Raw genomic sequence first — 19,569 nt, 5'->3', positions numbered from 1 at the left:
TTAATTGACATGCACCTTAGCTTGATATGCAGTATGTATGTCATGCACCCATTCTGTATGCTGTCTGTGAAAGGTTCAGGCTTATACTGTTGAAACAGGCTGAGCTACGGTTCTGCTCTTGGGATTTAGTTTGGAAATGTGCAGCTTGCTTATACACTTGAAGTCTTTACTGATGAGCTCTGAATAGCAGGACCATGGTGTTTAGGTCATGCTGTTGTAGAACAAATTAAAACTTAATGGGCTGCTTATCTGCGCTGTAACTCTGCTTTTAATTTACAGATTCATTTAAAAGCAGGGGAAAGAAGTTTTTCTACTTTGGTAAATCCTCTACTTCCCTAGGCCTCTCTGCCCTACTCTTCCCCTTCACCAGAAGGGGAAAGGGAAACAGCCAGTGACATGTCAGAGACAGGGCAGCTCAGTCAACTTTGCCTGAGCTGGGCTTTAAACCCAAACAATAAGGTGCTGACAGTTTCTGAGGGGCAGTGCATTAAACCTCACCACAGCTGTTTTAATACCACTTTATGAAACTACTGAAAATTCTCTTTGCAAGCACCTCTTCTCCATTTGTAGCTGTCCTTAAACATATAAACAAAAAGGTAAATACTTTAATCTAAACAACATGGAAATTGGATGACTGCAGCAGCTCTAAGTATGCTGCCCTATCCCTACCACATGCAGGTTTGGGTTAAGGCACAACTCAACCTCTTGTGCTTGAGAGTTACTACACTTTTTATATTACACTGTTTCCTGAGCCAAGGTAGTTAAAATGTAACTGTTTAAAGTGAAATACTAGAGGAGGGAGATGTATGTGTCAGGGGGAGACATGGGCTACTTATTTCACTGCTTTTCCTTTACTGGAGCTCTGACCTACAAGGAAGGTAGGTTTAATGGTTCTGTTACTGTAATGTTTCTTACGGTAACATTTAAATCACTTTCCTCTACAAAAAGCCCATCAAACATCATGCTAGCCCCAATCTGCAAGTGGTTCAAAACAGTAGCCAGTGGCTCTAGCCCTGAGAAGACAAGAAGCAATAAGACTCTCATGTACGTTCTTTAAAAAAAGAATTTTATTGTTACAACTAAAATGAGAACTGAAAACTTGTATGGGAAATTGAAAAACTGTACAATTTTACTATAACCTGTGAGGTCTTTGCAGCGGCTTACACAAAAGACAAGATACCTGAAAATGTATTATACCAAAACATTTAGCTTTTTTGGTTTTTTTTGTTTTTTTTAAAAAAGTTTATTCTATGGCAATCTGTAAAAAAGAAAGACCTGATGAGTAAATATTTGCTTAAGGCATATAGCAGAGCAGCTCACTAACTTTCTAACAAGTTTAACATGGATGTTTGTCCATTTTCCAAGAATAGATTAACCAATACACCCACTTTGAAACGCTACTGTATATACACACCCAAACTACTACATACATATACAGGACATCAAAACAAAAATGTTTACAGTTCAGTATTATAAGCCTTAGACACACCTCACTGGGCTTGTGGGCTATTCCACTGTCTATCCCAGGACAGTGTAAGTAAGTTTGGATTTGTAACAGCTGAAAGAAATGGCAAAATACATGGGCAGAAAGGGGGATGTTCAAAACTTTTTTGTCATCTGCAGAAACTTGCTCTTGGTAGAATCATTGGCAAGTGAATTATTCTGGATTCAAAAGGAAGGATGCTTTGCTTTCCTCTCAAGCCTACCATTTAAAATATTCGCTCTTGGGAACAGTATGGAGGTGGGTTTTGTTTGTTTGTTTTAAAATGGGCCACCGCTTCAGGAGCCTGTATTCCTGCAGATCAAAGAATGCTGTTGAGATCTTGCAGAAGAGGCTTTCCTCTCCCTCCTCCAGTGCAGCTTTGAAGGTAGCACAGCAAGTCATACCCTGAAATCGCTGAGCTATTGCTTGCCTCAAGTGACCAGAGGTGAGGTGTGAATATGGCTTACGAAACTCTCTGGAATGTCTGTACTATACTTACTCAGCTGAAATGAACCATGCTAAACAACCGGGTTACACTGAGTACGCAGAAATTCAATAGGAAGTCATGCCAAGTATTAGGCGAGTACATGTTATCTGATAAACACCAAATCAGTCTATCGCTGAACGAAGATACTTTCAGCAACACCCTTTGAACCACAGCCACTTAATGATCAGTTCATGCAAATATAATTTGGGCACATCAGTAAGCAGAAATATAAGTTCTTTCACCTTTCAAGCACATGGTATTTAATCAGGACACTAGAAGACTTTACATGCATTCTAATACAAATGGGGTACAAATGTTGCCTTAGAACAATATTCTACCAGATGATGGAGAGGATAGTGGGGACAAAGCAATCACATACTGCATCTTAAATACACAGATGAGCCATTATATATTACCATTTTTCTATACTCATTTTTCATGTTTCCAATAATATAACTAAATATTGACTGATTACAACATTCCTCCTTTCAAGTACTGGTCTGACCAACAGTCTCACAGGTAAAGTATTGATTCCCAGTACTACCTGAGGATTTATTATTGTACTTTTGAAAAGCCCTTGATGCAAGCTTAACAAAACACAAAATAGAAATAACTCCCCCCACCCCGCCCAGTTCACCAACTTATTCACTGAAGGAAAAGAGCTACACCTAGAGACAGCTCTGCAAAAATAAATATGGAGTGGAGAGAGACTTACATAAGATACTCACTCCATAGTGATGTTTGCACTGAGAATGGTGATTAAGTGCTATAAATCTAGAAAGCCTTTAAAAATAACAAGAACTGACTAGTAACACTGTTGCAAATCAGCTGTCATGGTTTAGTTTCAATCACTACAACTTTCAGTAGTGAGTTTACTCCTATCCTCTGCACCATGACACGAGCAAAGAAATCTTTGCTGCTATTGTTTAAGCTATTAATAATTTGGTACTAACAAGAGGAACGGCATTGACTAAGACTGTTCAGTGCAATGCCAGCATCCAGTCACAGTTCTACCAATGCACCCAAATCCTTATTTACAAGCACTTTACATTACCCAAGCCCCGGGCCTGCAGAATGGGCCCACCGACTGAGCAAAACAACGTAGACACAGCGTGGCATAGGACAAAACCACCCATCTCCCTTAGCTTACCTTAGGATAGCAACAACCCTGTCGGCAGAGGTGCAAGACTTACCCTCTTACACCACCGTGTCCGATAATTACCGAAGAGCGTATCTTCAAGCCAAACTAAAGCCAGTATTTTATATCTTTGCTTTAAAAAAAGCAGAACACACAAACGCTTGCATCATAAGCCAACTGATACGTTCACAGACCAACATGTCTACTGTAAAACTTTTTACATCTTAAGGAAGCTGCCACAGCATTAATTGCTCTGGATTTATTGAAATGCTTTCCTGTTCATTGCCTGCAATGCCTCTGAGTATGTTACCTCTCTGGCCCTTGCAGGAAGCATGCTATTTCTTACGGAGCAGATGTAGAGTGAAACTGCATTTTACATTCCAAATGATGAGGTTTACGAACTAGTCCTTCTGAATGCCAGCTGCACAGCTGCAAAATGCTGGTGGACATGTTTTGGTTGAATTTCCCTTCTTGTGTCTCTCCCTCCCCTCATCCTCTCCTAACCCAGAATACAAAGGTAAAAACAGCTTTACAAAGGATGGTGCAATGTAAATAGGCATATGTGCAAGTAGAGTGCAACAAAAGTCAATGAGGAGATACACTTACTAAAAACAAAAGAAAAAAGAAAAAAAAAAGAAAAAAAGAAAAGAGCTTGACATGTTGGGATACCCTGAGCAAATGCAGAAGCCTGTTTCTATAAACACATGTAAAACAATAAGCTCTTTAAGAACAGTTATGCCAAGATTAAATATATCAATACCACAGGCACTGCCCACAACTCAGTCTTTAATGATGAAGCAAGTAAAAAAAAAAACAAAACAACCCCCCCAAAAAACCAACCACAAACACCCCTCCCCCAACACCGTCTCTTCCAAAAAGTTTACATTCTTCAGGTATGTGGGTTTCTTTCTCTTTTTTTGGGAACTCATCAATATAAGTCATGTATTTGGTTACAACACTTGGAGAGTACAAGCAAGTTTCACTTGTGCCTAGTTTTTCTGAAACACAAAAGAAGAAGAACTGGCTTTTTAAAAAAGGCTAAAAACAACAATGTGTTGTAATTCTATTATTTAGTTTTAAAAAAAAAAAAAAAAAGAAAAAAAGGAAAACAGACTATTTGGCATTTTCTCTGCTTACTCCTGAATATTTTAAGGCCCTGAGATTAGAATATTATGTTCTTGGGACCACAGGGCTAGATAAAACCCTAGTGCATCAATTCTCTCTTTAAGCCCTAACCGAAGTTCTGGCCTTTCAACCTAAGATCTACCTCCACTGAGACAAGGCTCACATGCCTCAATTAGCTTTCTTTCAGAGAAGCTTATTACAAACCGATCAAATCGTTGGTGTTTTCTGCAGGGTCGATCTTGTTGGCATGTCCATCAATGAAAACACACCCTGTAACAGAGATAAGCTCCTGCCGTGAGGAAAGTGAACATGCATATATTCACTAGAAATGGCTTCCAAGTTGTTATCATGTTCTCATCATCCTCTTCTGAGTTTTCTGACTTCATCGACTCTTCTTTGTGGGGTGAGAGACGCAGATTTTCACCAACAGTTCTCCTCCGAATTTCAGTGTCTTGACTAGTGCTTAAGGACAAAGACATAAATATTCAGTACTGGATTCTCCATTTAGGAGAGAAGCCATGCAGACTCTTCAAGAGCACAGCCTCACCCACTGAACACCACAGACAGAGCTGCAAATCTCTTGCTATCAGGAACTGCAACAGATGACAAACTAAAGCCTATTACTAATTATTACAGTTCTGGCCATTAAATTACAGGTTTAGAACAGCACATGTATGTCATGCAAAGCCACGCTTGGGAATATTTTGTGCCCTTTGAAGAATAAGCTGACTTAGTTTTAAACACCACCTACTCACATTTCTTATCACAAATGTGCTACCTGCACTGAGACAGGTAGTGAACTAGCACCAATCAAACCTACATCCAGGTCAAGAGAATATTAAGGTTCTAAAATCCAGCATCTGCCCCAAAAGTCAGAAGATGATGGAACTGTGGTTGCTCATGCAACCATAAGTTAGAGTGGCTAAATGCATTGTGATAGCTTTTAATGATGGAACTGAAGATCTCCTCACCTTTAATACTCTCTAAACATGGTTCTGTTCCTAGATACTAGACCGCCATCCCATTGGCAGTATGTTGACACCCAAAGAGGCTTCTTAACTGAGCAGGAACTTTTATATCTCCTGTACAACTCCTTCCAGCTGAATTTAGAAAGCATCACCATGCTGTGAGAACCAGTGGGGTGGTAATCAGCAAGGAGATGCTTTGCAGGGGGATTTCCTAGAAGTCTGCTGACAGCTTAAGTTTAGAAGAACTCAGGAACCTTCCATCCCAGACACTACAGTATCTGGGCAGGAAAATACACGTGCTTAAGAATTCTGCTTCTTCTTCCCTTGCCTCTGCCAGCACAATGTCTATTTCCCACCCCTCCACTTCCTCCAGCCTCACACTGTCCCACATCCTTTCACATCAGACTGCTTCTCTACTCTCTACTCCTTCACACTCCTGTCTAGCAAGTTTCACTTTCCCCCTTCTAGATTCACTGTCGCAGACATGAGGACAAGAGCGATGATCACAAAGGAGGCCTGATCCTGCAGCAACAGTACTGGTACAGAACGAGGGAGCTCAGGATTCAAATCCTGGCCTTTCCTAGTACGCCTGAAATATCGCATAACATAGGATTTGACTTTAGCAAGGGAAAAGGTAGCTGTCTGGTCCAAGCCAGCCTCTACAATCAATTAAGATGGGCAGTTCCAGAAGATAACCTAACTCCAACCTCAGACAAGGGACTACAATAAATGAAATTAATCTGAGTCTGAGCTCTTTAGAGCTGGACAAGTCTTATGTCCATTTACACTAAACTGTGTAAAGTATTTCCAGGAAATCATTTACTCACTGAGAAATTCAGATTTATACAGCTAATGAGAAGACACAAGACACCAGCTTTAAATCCATGCTTTTCATTAGGCGTGGAAAGCATTAGCTGCCATCTCACACCCCAGGCAAATATTCTGGTAACAGAACTATACTGTCACCAAGGGAAGAAAGAGGGAGGTGCTACCATTGCAATATTTTCTTCTTTTGTAGCTAAGCCTCCATCTGTGTCTATTCGTATTTCCAAGATTTCCTTTCTTCTCAGTAAAGATGTTTCGAATTTGAGTATTTCACTTCCAGAATCTCCCCAATGAATTAAGAAAAATCCTGATCAAAACATTGTTTCATGTTGAGCAGGGAAACACTTCCGTTTTATCTCCTTGCCTCCAGCAGAATTTGGAGGGACACAACAGGTTCAGCTCATGGTGTCAGCCTCTCTGCTATGTGGAATTAAAAGGAGGTTTGTTCTGAAGAAAGACTATTGGAAACACATCTCACTAATCTCCAGTTCCCAGAGTCACACACTCCCCCACTGGTTCAGCTAAATAAAATACATCAAGCCTGCCAGCTGCATCTGTTGAAAAGGCTTTAATTCTGTGGAAAATACTAAAACTTGGTATTTTATTCCAATATTCCTATGGGAACCTGAAGATGTCTTGTTACGAGACCATCTAGTGGGGGAACACTAAACTTTCCCTTGATCATCCCTGGTGGGTGTAGGGGTTTTTATTTTTATTTTTTAAATTTTGATTTTTTTTTTTTTGTTCTGTGTGGCATTCATTTGGTTGTTCTGAATAAAACTAGTTAACATGCAGAATGCCAGCAACACCAAGGCTTTCGGATTTCAACCCGTTCCATGCCACTCCAATAAATCAGGAGTGACATCTAGTGGTTAAGCAGGCAGGAACCTTGGCTCCTCCGCTGTTCTACTGCTCGTGTACACAGTATTTCTGCACATTTATTAGTCCTTACAGTTTAGGTTACAATGACAGGTAGAAAAGTTCTCTGTTCATGAGCCCCCTCTACTCCTTTCATCGCAAGTAGCATTGCTTACAATTAATTTCACATTTCTAAGTGCAGCCAAAGCTAGTCAGCCTAGTTTTCAGCTACATGGCTAGTACCGCCTCTAAGTAGTGAAAGAGCTCCACTGTAACTTAACATATACTGCATGTAAATCAAGACTAAACCACCTCATTACGCCGTTGCTTTTTCTTTTACTCCAGCAGGATCCCGTAAGAGGCCCTAGCTTATGCACAAAGTTAAACAAACATGCACGTAAGACCTTTACTGAAAAGATTTTGCATTGGAACTACTATTAGACTAACTTGATGAAGGTCATCTCAGGTCCTTCTGGATAAAATACCATTTATGAGCAAACGTCCTACCCTCTCAACGCTGTAAGCCAACTGGACAGTCTTCTTGAGACAGTTAGAAGTGTGAAACTAAATGAATTACCTGTCTGCAATCAGTGGCACAGATGAGCGAGCTCTGCCATCTGGAACCATCTCTTCCGCAGTGCTGACCGAACATCTAATCTCTTCCTCTACTACTTGATGTTTAGGAAAGAATTCTGTGTGTTCATGCATCCTTCCATTGTGCATTTCTGAGGTTCGCTTTGGTGGTCTCGGAGGTGGTGGTGTATGTTCAGGTGGTGGGTCCAGGTCTTCATTGGAGAGCTCTTTCCACTGTTCCTTCAGGGAAGGAAAAGCCCTATTAAGCTTTTTTCTATTTCTTTTACGTAAGCTACTATAACTTTTAACATGGCAGGGTCTTTATACTCTACCTTTTCATTTATTCTTAGAGTGGCTGTTCATTTGCGTTGAAAAAAAAGGAAAGAAAAAAAAGACACAAGAACTCCAAACCTAAGCTACATCCGGTACACAGAAGACAACAGCTATAAATGCAAGAGATTTTAATCTAATTCTGGAAAACATAAATAGCACAAAACAGAATCTGTGTTGCTAGAGTTCTGCTTACCATAAAACAAACTTACAGGATTTAATCATAATACTTAAACTTCTGGCATATTAGAAAATTTTTATTATCTGAAATGAAAGACAAGGGCGATGCAGCCAGTCTACACCCCAATTACAGTGTTGAAAAGTACACAAGGCCACCTGTTATACTACAGGTACTTTTTTGAAGGTTCTTATATACAACACTTTAGGTCGTGACAGATCATAAAGCATTGTATTTAAGAACCCCATAATATAAAAATTTATTGAAGACAAAGCAAGCATGAAATTTAAAGTTTCTTTCTATTCTGTTCATCCCACATATTTGCTACAGTTAAAACAGAGTTGCAGCTCACTACCTTAGGCTGTGCAGTCAATAGTACTCACTTGCACTGAAGCATCTCCCATAATGAATTTTGCCCCTTCAATAACAGCTAAGTAGGAGAAACGGAGCTGATCAGCTGTCTGTATAAGTCCCATTCTGTACTTCCTCATTTCGAGGAGAACCTGTCTAACGTCCACAGAAGAAGGATCTTTCCGTTTGTCCATCTGAAGATAAAAAATTAAAACATGCTTTATGCTCTGATGAGACCCACTACAATGACTCATTTTGTATTAGGGCCTTCAGACTACCCTCCATATTACAGAATTAATAAACTAATAAAAAACTGGTATTGGCAGCTATTTATTGGGTCTCTAAAAAGACAGAGAGGGCAAAACACACTGGGCCTCCAAAATGTTGTCCATTTTCCCCTTTTTGTCTTTTTTGTTTTAAAAATACAATTTGTAGGGGACAGAACATTTTAACCTAGGCCTGACTTCTTTGTATTAGCTGCTCTCACAGTGACAGAATGAAGCTAAGGGAACTCCAGTTTTATCTTAAAGTCAGGACAACTTCCTCCTGCCTACAGGCAAAGTTGTCTTTCTAAAAGGAAACACATTACATTTATTTTGCATTGTTTCAGGATAGTTCACACTATTACTTAGCAGACATCTAGTGGTTTTTTTAATTTTTTCTTTTTTCTTAACCATGAGGGCAAAGCCTATCTTTGCAAATCTCTCTAAAGACTTTTCTCCAGACTCAAAATGGCCAGTTAAGAACGAGATCTGCCTTGGAATACACTCCCAAACCAGAATATGAGTAAGATAATGGGAAACAGCGTGCAACAATACTTCACAGAACATACCACAGCTCTTAGTAAGCCTACAGCAAATCACTCCTCAAAATAACTCTACAGAAATAGCGTATCATCTAGAATAAGTAGTTCTTACCAGTAGAAGACATGTATCAACCAAACAAAAAGTTCCTGATCTCCCAATTCCTGCGCTGCAGTGCACCACAACGGGTCCATGCTCAGGGTTAAGCGAGCCAGACTCTCTCACTTTGAACAGGAAATTGAGGAATGAAGCAGGTGACTCTGGGACGCCAAAGTCAGGCCACGTAGTATAATGAAAGTGCAGAATCTCTCTAGTTTCCTGTGTCTGTAGAAACAGCATTTAGGAAGTCTTTTAGCTTGGATACACGAGTCAGAAGTATTCAAAGCACAGCTGCCTACAACAATGTTCCCATCAGCAAACCCAATTCTGCGTTCATCTTCCTAGCAAATAGTCACTTAAATATTTAGACATACAGCTTTAGACACTAGACATTTTTACCTTTAGGTCAATTTCAAATCTGTGCCTTTGGTAAAATTTCAGCTACTTCATTTGAAAATAACTCTGATTTATATGGAATGGAGGCATGTGCCTGTTCAGCTTTGTATGCTACTCAGACTACACTGCTTCCACTACATCTTTAGAACAGCTGACTTAAATTCAAATGACAAAGTTCCATCAGTCCGAGGGAGTTTTTACAGCTGCATAGCTAACAAACTAACTACAAAGAATTACTTCTTGTGTTTTCTCTTGTTGTGAAGGTCTCCCATTTTGAGCAAAGTAAATTTACTTATTTATAACATGGTTTCGTTTTTTCAGTACAGTTCAAATGCTTGTATCGCCACGAGATAGCTGGCACTACTGCCTTCCAATTTCTAATGACAGAATATCATTTGAAGATCTCTCAAAATGAAGTACCTCAAGTTATAGAAGCCCTTTACACTTTCTCCATACAAATCCCTTACACTATCACAGTTGTTCTGTTACACATTTGTTCCCAACCTGAAAACTTTCTTCAAAACTAGTAAACCGCTGGTAGTCACATCCTCCTAGAATACTGAGCTACAACCATCAAACATGTCTATGGCAGATGTCATAGTGAATACACACCACAAACTACATCAACTGAATTCTTACTCAGGTAGAATTTAGCCAAACTCATATCTGCTGTCTCACATTTCCTGGCAGGATGAAGCATGCAAGATGCTAATAGATGAGCAAAGGAATAACTGTGTCTTCCAGTAGTGAGCAGTACCAGGACAGAACAGAACTCAGGCTAGCATGTTGCAACATACACACCTAGCTCAGCACCAGGACCTTATCTTCAGTGATCTGTATTCAGCGAAAGTTAATGGTATTCTTCCTTAGCCAGTCTCCCCAAGGAGCTTTAGATTAGCCCTCACTGCTCTAATACAGGGCAATGTTGAAGAGGAGAGGAAGGGTGGGAAACAGCATGTGTATTTTTATTTTGGTATTGTGCAAAAGGAAAAATAAAAAGAAAAAAAGAAAAAAAAAGAGAAAAAAGAAACAAGGAAAAAGAAAAAAAGGAAAAGAAAACCAAGAAAAAAGAAAAAGAAAAGAAGAAAAAGAAGAGTTATTTCTCTTAGAGCTAGCGGCCTGATCCTTGTACTGAGCTCCATACAGCTCATTGCAGGACCAGGGCTACAACGGTTCCTGCTTTCTGATGAAGGCCATCAATGTAAAACCTGAAGATTTAAACCAAAACCTAAAAATAAACCTTAGAACAAGACACAGGCAAACAGGTAGCTTAAGTGACAGGAAAAGCAATTATTTCAGCCTTAACACAAAAGCACTAGACCATCTGTTAAGTGATTTTATAAAGGGTTCTCTGAAAGGTAGTGACAAACTAACCTTCTCACTCAGTGTACAGCTGAGACATGAAAACAATTGTAGTTTCCCTAGAGAGGTTTCATAAATATTTAAGAGTTTCATTTCCACAACACACTAGAGGATGAAGAACAATCTCATACAGAATCACCAATTCCAGAACAAAGTCTGCTATAATTTGTGACCATCTTTTTCAAGACCTTGTTGATGAGGAGGTGAATCACCTCAGAGAGATTGAAGAATCTGACTGGTACTAGTTGCTGTACTTACTGTAACGTTTTCCAATTCTAGCTGTCGTACTGTGTAATATGATTTTATATCTTCAGATATCAATGTTAGTTTCAAGTTTGTATCTTCAAAAAACATTTCTTTCTCCTCCTTCCGTGGCCAGTACTGTGCACACTTTATCTAAAAACAAATAGGAGACATTTATGTCATTTATGTTTGTGTAAAAGGCAAGGAATAAACATTCTTAAATACAACATTTTCTTATGATCTTCATCTGCTTTTATTATAAGGAGGAGCAATACTAGTGTGAAGAGTATCAGTCTTCCTTCATGTTGCAGAACCACATCTTCAGTGAATCGTTTGTATGAGTCAAATTATTTTGACCCTGACTGAACTTATGAAAATATCTAAGGATTGAGGATAACTTCATTTAGGTATACCTCTCTTTCTTCTACATGTAAGATGAAAGACTGTGAAGCTATGGAATCTCATCGAAATCACCAAAGCCATTGTTTGCCTTAGCTTGTGTCAGACCAATAATAATGAACAAACAAACAAACAAACTCTAATAACTTTCTAAGTATAAAAGCTCTTGCAACAATCTGCCAGAATCTTTTAGTCTACTCTGCATTTTATTATCCTCATGTCAAATATTTAAATTTCAAAAGAAGAGATAGATGTTAACATGAGCAGAACATTCTGTGAAAAAGTATTATGAATTCCACGAATAAGCTACATACAGAGAATTACAACATTGCTAATTTGCAAGTGTAACATCAGATGAGATTTTGGGTTACTCCATTCACTCACCACAAAAATGAAAAGAGCAGCAAGATAATTTTGATTTTACATGGCACAGTTTAAAAGTAGAGCCAAACAAAAAAAACCCCTGCATTCAGCAAACATTCCCATTACCTACTTCTGACTGAATTTCAATTTTCTCAAGAAGTTTCCCAGAGAGCTTAGTTTTACAAAGACTGCTACATGCTAGAACCTTAAATGAGTCAACCAAATAGAAAAGTAGCGCATTTTGCAGTGTGCATGAAGAAACTGAAACTAAAGAAACTTGTCAGCAACATGAACAGGAAAGTCTGCAACCACGTTTCTGACTGTTGAATCTAAGGATATTGTGACTGGGAGAACTGGCCTGCTACTTCTGGCACTAAGCACTGCTCTTCTAAAATGGGATTATGACCACCATATGCCCATATCTACGCATGCAATAAGAATAGATTGTTGGACACGGCTAATGCCTCTTTTATTAAAGACCAAATAATATAGCTCTAAAGTTGAAGAACGATGAAAAAAGAACAGCATTCTCAAGACTAAGATGATTTCTGACAGCATTTTAATAAATAAGAAAACCCTTCAGTACTTTATTCATAGGTAGACTAACACTAGTTTTGCCCAGAATAATTCTAGTTTTTATTCAAAATACATCCTCTAGTTTATAAGGGTGTAAAATGCAGTTATAATTCTCTGCACTTTTTTAAAAAATTATTATTAATGTTAAAGAGACAGCAACTGGCTTTGGGTCTAATTTCTCCACCAAATGTGTCTGCAAACAATATTTTGTTGTGCTCCACTGTAGCTCCCCCACTGCTGCTTGCTGAGAAGTGTAAGCAGCCTGCCCTAAGGGATCACAATAATTCATTGCGTTCAAAACTATTGGCAGTGCAGAGAATGAGCGGGAATGGTTGGAAGGGAAGAAACTATTGAAAAATATGGTTACTGCATCTCTTTTAAAGATTAAATTTCACTTGCACTGCAAAAAAAGCAAAACACTCAAAAATCAAGACTGCAGTTTATTAAAACACAACTCATTGCACAAGAATTTTCCTGATTATTGGGAATTCTTTCCTGATTATGCAACACCATGTACCACCCAGTTATCACCGGTGGATACCCAACATACCCGCTACCCATCCTCCAAAGTGTCTTTATACTGACTGCACTGTAACATTCAACTTTAAATTGTGCACTTCTATCAGTCTTTAAAATCGCTTTTGTCTCAAATTTGCACAGCTGCCAAGTCCACTTTAAGGATGGCAGCTGTGGAATTAGATAGAGGCAGAACTCTGACCCATGGATATAAACCATGCCTGATGGTTCCTGTCTTCTCCACCATCAGAAAGGCTGAAGCATTTCCTCTCAAGACAGCAGCTACTCCATGTGCCAGAGGAACCAAAACTTTTTATCAATCCAAAGATAAATTACTTAAAATAACCCCAATTGTTTGTTCTTCTATTGTTTCCCTTCATCTTCTGCCTGTCTTGTCTAATGTAAACCTCCTAAAAGGTCTGGACAGAACTTAGCTCACCACACTTGCCCTAGGAAGTAAAGTGCTGGCTTAACAGCTGGTTCCACATCACCCAGAACATCATTGCTTAAGACAGATGCCAGGTGAAGTACTTTCAATAGTACCTCCATTCTTGTCAGACCTCTAATGAATTTTGTGAAACAATGGGCCTTGGTGGTACATTTAATAATCAGAGCTCTTACTGTGTGAAGGAAACCTGGAGTCAAAGTGCCTAACTACTTCAAACCCACTTAATGCTTGTGAATGAACACTTGGTGTAAATGACCTTTGAGAGGTGCAATCTGTGTACACTGAAAAGAACTATATTCAGATACCTAGGTTAGCAGTAGAGACCAAATATTCATTTGTGTGGAGTCATATTGTGTTCATGCCTTATTTCAGCCAAATTCAGAAGAAATTAGGACTTACAACTACAAACTGAATAATATTCTGACTGTACTAAGATCAGTTCACCAGGTGTTCAATTCTAGGTATAATTTCTTAGATGAAATTACTTATGGTCATCTCCTCCCCTCCCCATTCTTTGGGTTGTTTTTTTTGTTTTGGGGGTTTGGGTTTTGTTGTGGTTTTTTTTTTAAAGAAAAGCCATAAACATGCAATGAACACATAGCTAGCACTGGGCAAGTACTTACGGATCCCTTTTCCATCACTCTGTTCAACATGACAACACCACGGCTTTTCTGTTCCCAAACCATCTCCCAAAAGTGACCACAAGTATTTGGCAAAGGTCCCTGCAGAGACAGAATCCCCAGAAATAAGCATTATTTTCTGTTAATGTCAGTGCAATGTTCCCCAGTAAAAGTTACTGCACTAGGCAATAAATTTAGACAAGTAACAAGCAACTTCTCATTTAAAACTGTAAAAAAATGCAGTGATACAGCTTAAGTTCCATTTTCCCACTATGAATTTACCCATGAAAGCACAGTTAATCTTTTCCCCACACACATAACAGGAAGAGAGAAGTAGTCTCATTTGCGAGAAGAGAACTGGGAGTGAAAAACGCTGAGAGAATTTTCTTAGGAAAGGTATACAAAAGTAATGGGGAAATAAAACTTCACTGACTAACTAAAAGCAGAATTAATGTCTGTGTTAAACTATTCTGCAATACATCATTGTTATTTGTAATATTTGAAAATTTTTAGACTGAATGGACAAACATTCAAAAGACTGAAACAATGCCAGAGCAGTAACAAATTATATGATTTTCCAGAATCTTCATGGATCTGCTTTGGGACTGAACAAAATAACTCCTTTTAAAGACTACTGTCTATTCACAAAGTAGATTTCCTCGTAACTTTCTGTTTGTGCTATGTTCCTTTGCTATTTTCTACTCCAAAACCATTGCTCTGAATTTTGGGCAACACAAACCAGCATCATTGTGCCTCTCATATTTGCTATCCATCACTTTGTTCAAACAGAACAGCAGGTCAAGGTCCTCAGAAAGAATGACTGGATTTAATAAAGCCACTTGAATCCATTAAATTCTGGATCAGAAAAGATAACTAGTACCAGTTAGCTGCACATTTGACTATTCTACATACCAGTACAACCCTATGATCAACCTCCCCTGTCCTGAATAAGTGGAGTAAGAGCTGTGGGCACACAGTCATTTTCATATTAAACACTGTACTGTACACTTCTTCCTTCAAAGATTTATCTTTATTCACTAGAAACAGGAAGGAAGAGCTGCCGCTTGAAAATATTAATCCCAGTCTACCTTTATCTAAAGTGTGGGAGGAAGGGCTAAAGAAAAAGTCAAGATTAGAGACCAGGACTGTCTCCAGGGAACTGAACATTTAGGACAAACAAGAATTCTGGCACAGCTGCTAGCTCTTAGAATAAGACAACAGGGTATCCGGATATTTTTAAATTTGTTATATAGATAGGTGTGGAATTCACAGATTCAGTGAAAAACAGCCACTTCCCTCCCGCCCCCCAAATTGCCATCACTAAAAAATGTATTTATAGCTTTCCTCTCTCACATTAAAGGTAGAAGCATCAGCATTGCCCAACTTAGACCTTTTGGAAGGTCTTAAACATCCTTGGATGTTTAAGGTTGGAAGGTCTATGTGCAACAGTATTGTTCCTATTCGACTGCCCCAAACACTTAGTAACGTTTAACCACTAAGTATAAAAGTTTTCCAATATACAATAACCGTGTTATTAGGAGGTACATTATTTGTAAATACTACAATAACATCACTTTCAGAAGGATGTTTAAGAAGAAATACGTGGTAGAACATACTGCTTATTTGAAACAGAACATCAGGTGCAAGAAATTCCCTAATATATTTTAGTTAACTTCTGCCCCACTCAACATAACACATAAACGCCCATTATATTTAAAGTATGTTATTTCAAATAGGTTTTGAACATCTTTAAGTACATACATACAATTCTGTAAATGTGAAGCCCTCCCATTAAGTGACGTTCACCTCCATTCAGAGAATTTATCAAGCAACTTAAGACTAGTGGTCTGAAGCCTTTGTGCTGACCTTCCATGTAGAAGCGTGACTCATTTCAACCACATCTAAACGTTGCTCGTCATATGCCAACAAGCAGATTTCTAGAAGTATGTTAGCTTCTAGCCTAGGTGGATCTAAAGTCAAATATGCAAAGCAGCCAAAATACTCAACAAAAAGTCAGTCAGTGCTGACAGGAAGCAGGAAGAAATATGTAGCATTTCTGTAAAACTGTTCTATGTATGTGTTTATATATACACACAGATATTGTATATACACTTAATTAGTTTTACAATAAAGAAAACCCATGAAAAACAAGTTCAATCACCATATGATTTTTATTATCCACTGCCAGCAATTACCTGGGTAAGGATGTAGCTCCTTTGGGCCTCTTCCATTTTTATCAAACTAGCATTGATATAGTCATTGTCACCTTGGTTTAGCTTAATTCGACTGTGATCAACTGCAGCATAATTAGAAAACACTGGTTAATGTATATGCAACACAGCACGATCCATGCACAACCTCATCAGATGTTAGGATCAAAAAAGCTGAGTTGTCCTGAAGAATGAAAAGAGCTTAATCGCAGGTAGTACAGAAGTGTTTGCCGGTGCTTGTAACTCTGGAAATACAATATAGGTACTGCATGAACAGCACTACAGCAGAGCAGTGAACATAAGTTGCACTCCATCTTCCAAAGATACATTGCAAGAATGGAAGTATTTGCATCTCAAGTAATCACAACGGTAATTTGCAAACCAGATCACACTGACCTATTTGTACAGTCATCGAGTTACTGTTTTTAAATAAATCTAATTACACAACTGCTTATCTTTTGCAGCTTAAACATTCAAACCCAGCCTGTTCAAGGTTGTTAAAGGTTTGCCTAAACATGAGAACAGAGACTTCTTATTATTCTAATAGACATTTAGCTACTTTTCCCAACCCAACCACACCCTAATGTACAGAAAGAATGATCAAAATTCAAGAATTACAGCAAACGTAATTTCGTTGCTCTTTTGTTAGTCTCAGTTTGCTCCACGTAGGATTAAAAAAAACAAACCAACAACAAAAAAACACATAGAAGAGTTCCTATATTTTGCAAGAAAGCCAAACAGACTGGAAGCAGTATTATCTAAAGGCAAAAAGGGACCATTTGTTACTTGCAGCCCCAAATATTAGAACTTCTTAGTAAAGCAACCTATGTGCAACAGTATTGTTCCTAGTCGACTGCCCCAAAGACTTCAGTAACATTTAACCACTAAGTATAAAATTTTTCCAATATACAATAATAACCTTGTCTTTGAACAGAAGATAGACATTTGCCCAGTGACAGAACCTATTGAAAATGTGCATTTAAAACAGGCAGCAGCACTGCACCCTTGAAGGGGGAAAGTAGTCCCAGAATAGGCATTGTCATTTAGTGCAGAGAAGGCAGTTTAGCAAACCAGCTGTGAACTTTCTTTAGTGTCTGACACGTCAAGTATTATTTGCCAACCATTTAACTACAGTCCTGTAGTTCTCTGCACTCTGTGTGTTTTCGTTGTTGCAGTCTCTTTTGCACCCCAAAAGTACAGCTTGTCAGGCATAGGCAAGTCTGAATGTTACTGTCTTTGTACATGGGATCATGGAAGGAAAGACAGGCTGCAACACTGAACTAAGCTGTGCCTTGTACAGAGGACACATGCTCAAAGATGCACTTCCCACCAGAATTCACCAGAATACATAATAATAATCATTTCAGAAACACAGGTCTCATGCTAGTATTACCACCTTTGCAAACTTCTCCTTTTCTCTGTTCCAATTAGCTTAGGACTTATTTCTAGTAGTCATATGTTTTATGCAAGACTCTTCCCCATCTCCCAGTAGGGGCACAGTTACGCTAGTTGACTGGAAGGATGGTCTAGTAAGCATACTGCAATAGAAAGGATACTTGCAATTTTATTAATTGTATTTCAGTCACCATTCTTCTCTAGCATAAGAATTCAAAGGTAAAGCAATTTCCTTTCTTCAGATTTCTCCCACAAATACAGAAGCTACTGTATGCTGCTCTAGTGTAATCCTATGGATGTAATGGCATCCTGTGACATCTGTCATAGCTACATATATTAACAAAAAGGATTGTCTTGGATGCATATCCATCTAACAGAAATCTTGTTCTTACAAAGAACATTTAGCTATTAGAAGAAGTCGTTAGAGGTCAACAGTCTGTTACAAACAATGGAAAAGAAAGTGTACTTACAGGGGCTGACATCTCTGTACCTATTTCTATTTTTGTTTCGGGGATGTTTGGCCACTTTACATGGAAAATCACTGGCTTCATGCCTGATGTCCTGAAACAAACAAACAAACAAAAAATCTTAGATATGAATCCATCTAATATCATCACACCATTAGCTATTTTAAGACAAACACCCATTTGACTTCACATGTGGGAGTTCTGGATAGAAAGCACTTTGGTCTCCAACTCAAGAACTGAGTTTCAATTTATCAGAACACAACACTAACATTATATGTGTGTTAAAATCTTACTAGCTTGCACAATAAAGTAGCAGAACATTTACCAGACATGATGCCTTTACACTCCTGATAGAGCAGGGTCTCTGCCCCAAAACACTTTCATATAAACTGCTTTAAGCAATTGTTTCCACGATCAGTAAAACTATCAATTGTACTTCTAACTCAGCAGCAATTAGAAAACGTTAATTGTGGTAGAAAAAAACTTGTCTATCCCTTGGCATCACACACACAGAGTGGCAACTTATCTAAGATCACTTACATCTTTATCTTGAGTTATCAGCAAGATGTCACAAAGCTGCAAATGGCAAAAGTTATTTGTATCCAATTCATATGCTCAACTAAAACAGATATATCATCTCAAGCATATAATTAGGGTTTCTTTCAGATCCATATAATAGCTCAGCTATCTGAGACAATTTCAAAAGTCATAATAAAAAGAATTCTGCTGTCCTTGGGTATTAGTCCAAATTTGTAGAAACAGAACTTTGCACTGTAAATAAATACTGCATAAATATGCAATTCTTAAAAATTATAGTACTAGGAACTTCAGGATGAAGCTGTTAGATTTAACTGAAATTAATGAAAACTGAAGGAATGGATTTACTGTAGAACTGATATTTCAATAGGATAATTAAATTTAACAAATCCTAAGACAGACATTGTGCATGTACATGAAACCAACAAATGAACCTAGCCCAGAGGCCACTAAAAAAAAATCATGAAAAATAAATTACTGACGTAAATTAATCTCCTTTCATTGGATGAAATTAATTTTGTTAAATATAGTCAACCAAATGAAGCGGAATTTAATATTAATTATCTATCCAGATACAGATATATTTGAGCATGCTGTTGATCCACATACAGTGTGACGAGAGAACAGGTTTCTGCGCACATAAAGTTCATGCATTTGGAGGGCTGCTTGTGATACACAGATCACTTGCACAGGAAGGCTGGGCACTCCTCTATTAATATTTTCAACTTAGCTCAGGCTCTGATTCAAATTGTGGTAGCTTTCCAACATCAGAACAGGAGGATTTTATACCAGCAAATCTAATGCCTAAAATGCAGGCCA

At 38.3% G+C, this 19,569-nt stretch overlaps 1 protein-coding gene across 4 annotated transcripts in view; it reads right to left on the bottom strand.

Annotated features, from left to right (window-relative positions):
- Nucleotides 1-1,045: 1,045 nt before the first annotated feature.
- The window catches only part of PTPN1 (protein tyrosine phosphatase non-receptor type 1), a 47,980-nt gene continuing 29,456 nt past the window's right edge, over nt 1,046-19,569 (bottom strand). For all 4 annotated transcript variants that reach the window (XM_075019265.1, XM_075019278.1, XM_075019273.1 and 1 more), the window contains 8 exons: nt 18,217-18,307; nt 16,337-16,437; nt 14,145-14,243; nt 11,235-11,372; nt 9,234-9,443; nt 8,349-8,510; nt 7,462-7,697; nt 1,046-4,695 (listed from right to left, as the gene is read on the bottom strand). In XM_075019265.1, coding sequence (XP_074875366.1) covers nt 4,488-4,695; nt 7,462-7,697; nt 8,349-8,510; nt 9,234-9,443; nt 11,235-11,372; nt 14,145-14,243; nt 16,337-16,437; nt 18,217-18,307 — 1,245 coding nt within the window. In that variant the 3' untranslated portion in view covers nt 1,046-4,487. The remainder of the gene's footprint in view (nt 4,696-7,461; nt 7,698-8,348; nt 8,511-9,233; nt 9,444-11,234; nt 11,373-14,144; nt 14,244-16,336; nt 16,438-18,216; nt 18,308-19,569) is intronic.

This window comes from Buteo buteo, chromosome 2, assembly GCF_964188355.1.
Source record: "Buteo buteo chromosome 2, bButBut1.hap1.1, whole genome shotgun sequence".
NCBI classification, from domain to species: domain Eukaryota; kingdom Metazoa; phylum Chordata; class Aves; order Accipitriformes; family Accipitridae; genus Buteo; species Buteo buteo.
The sequence above is the reverse complement of the archived record's forward strand: the minus strand, read 5'-3'. Positions and strand labels throughout refer to the sequence as shown.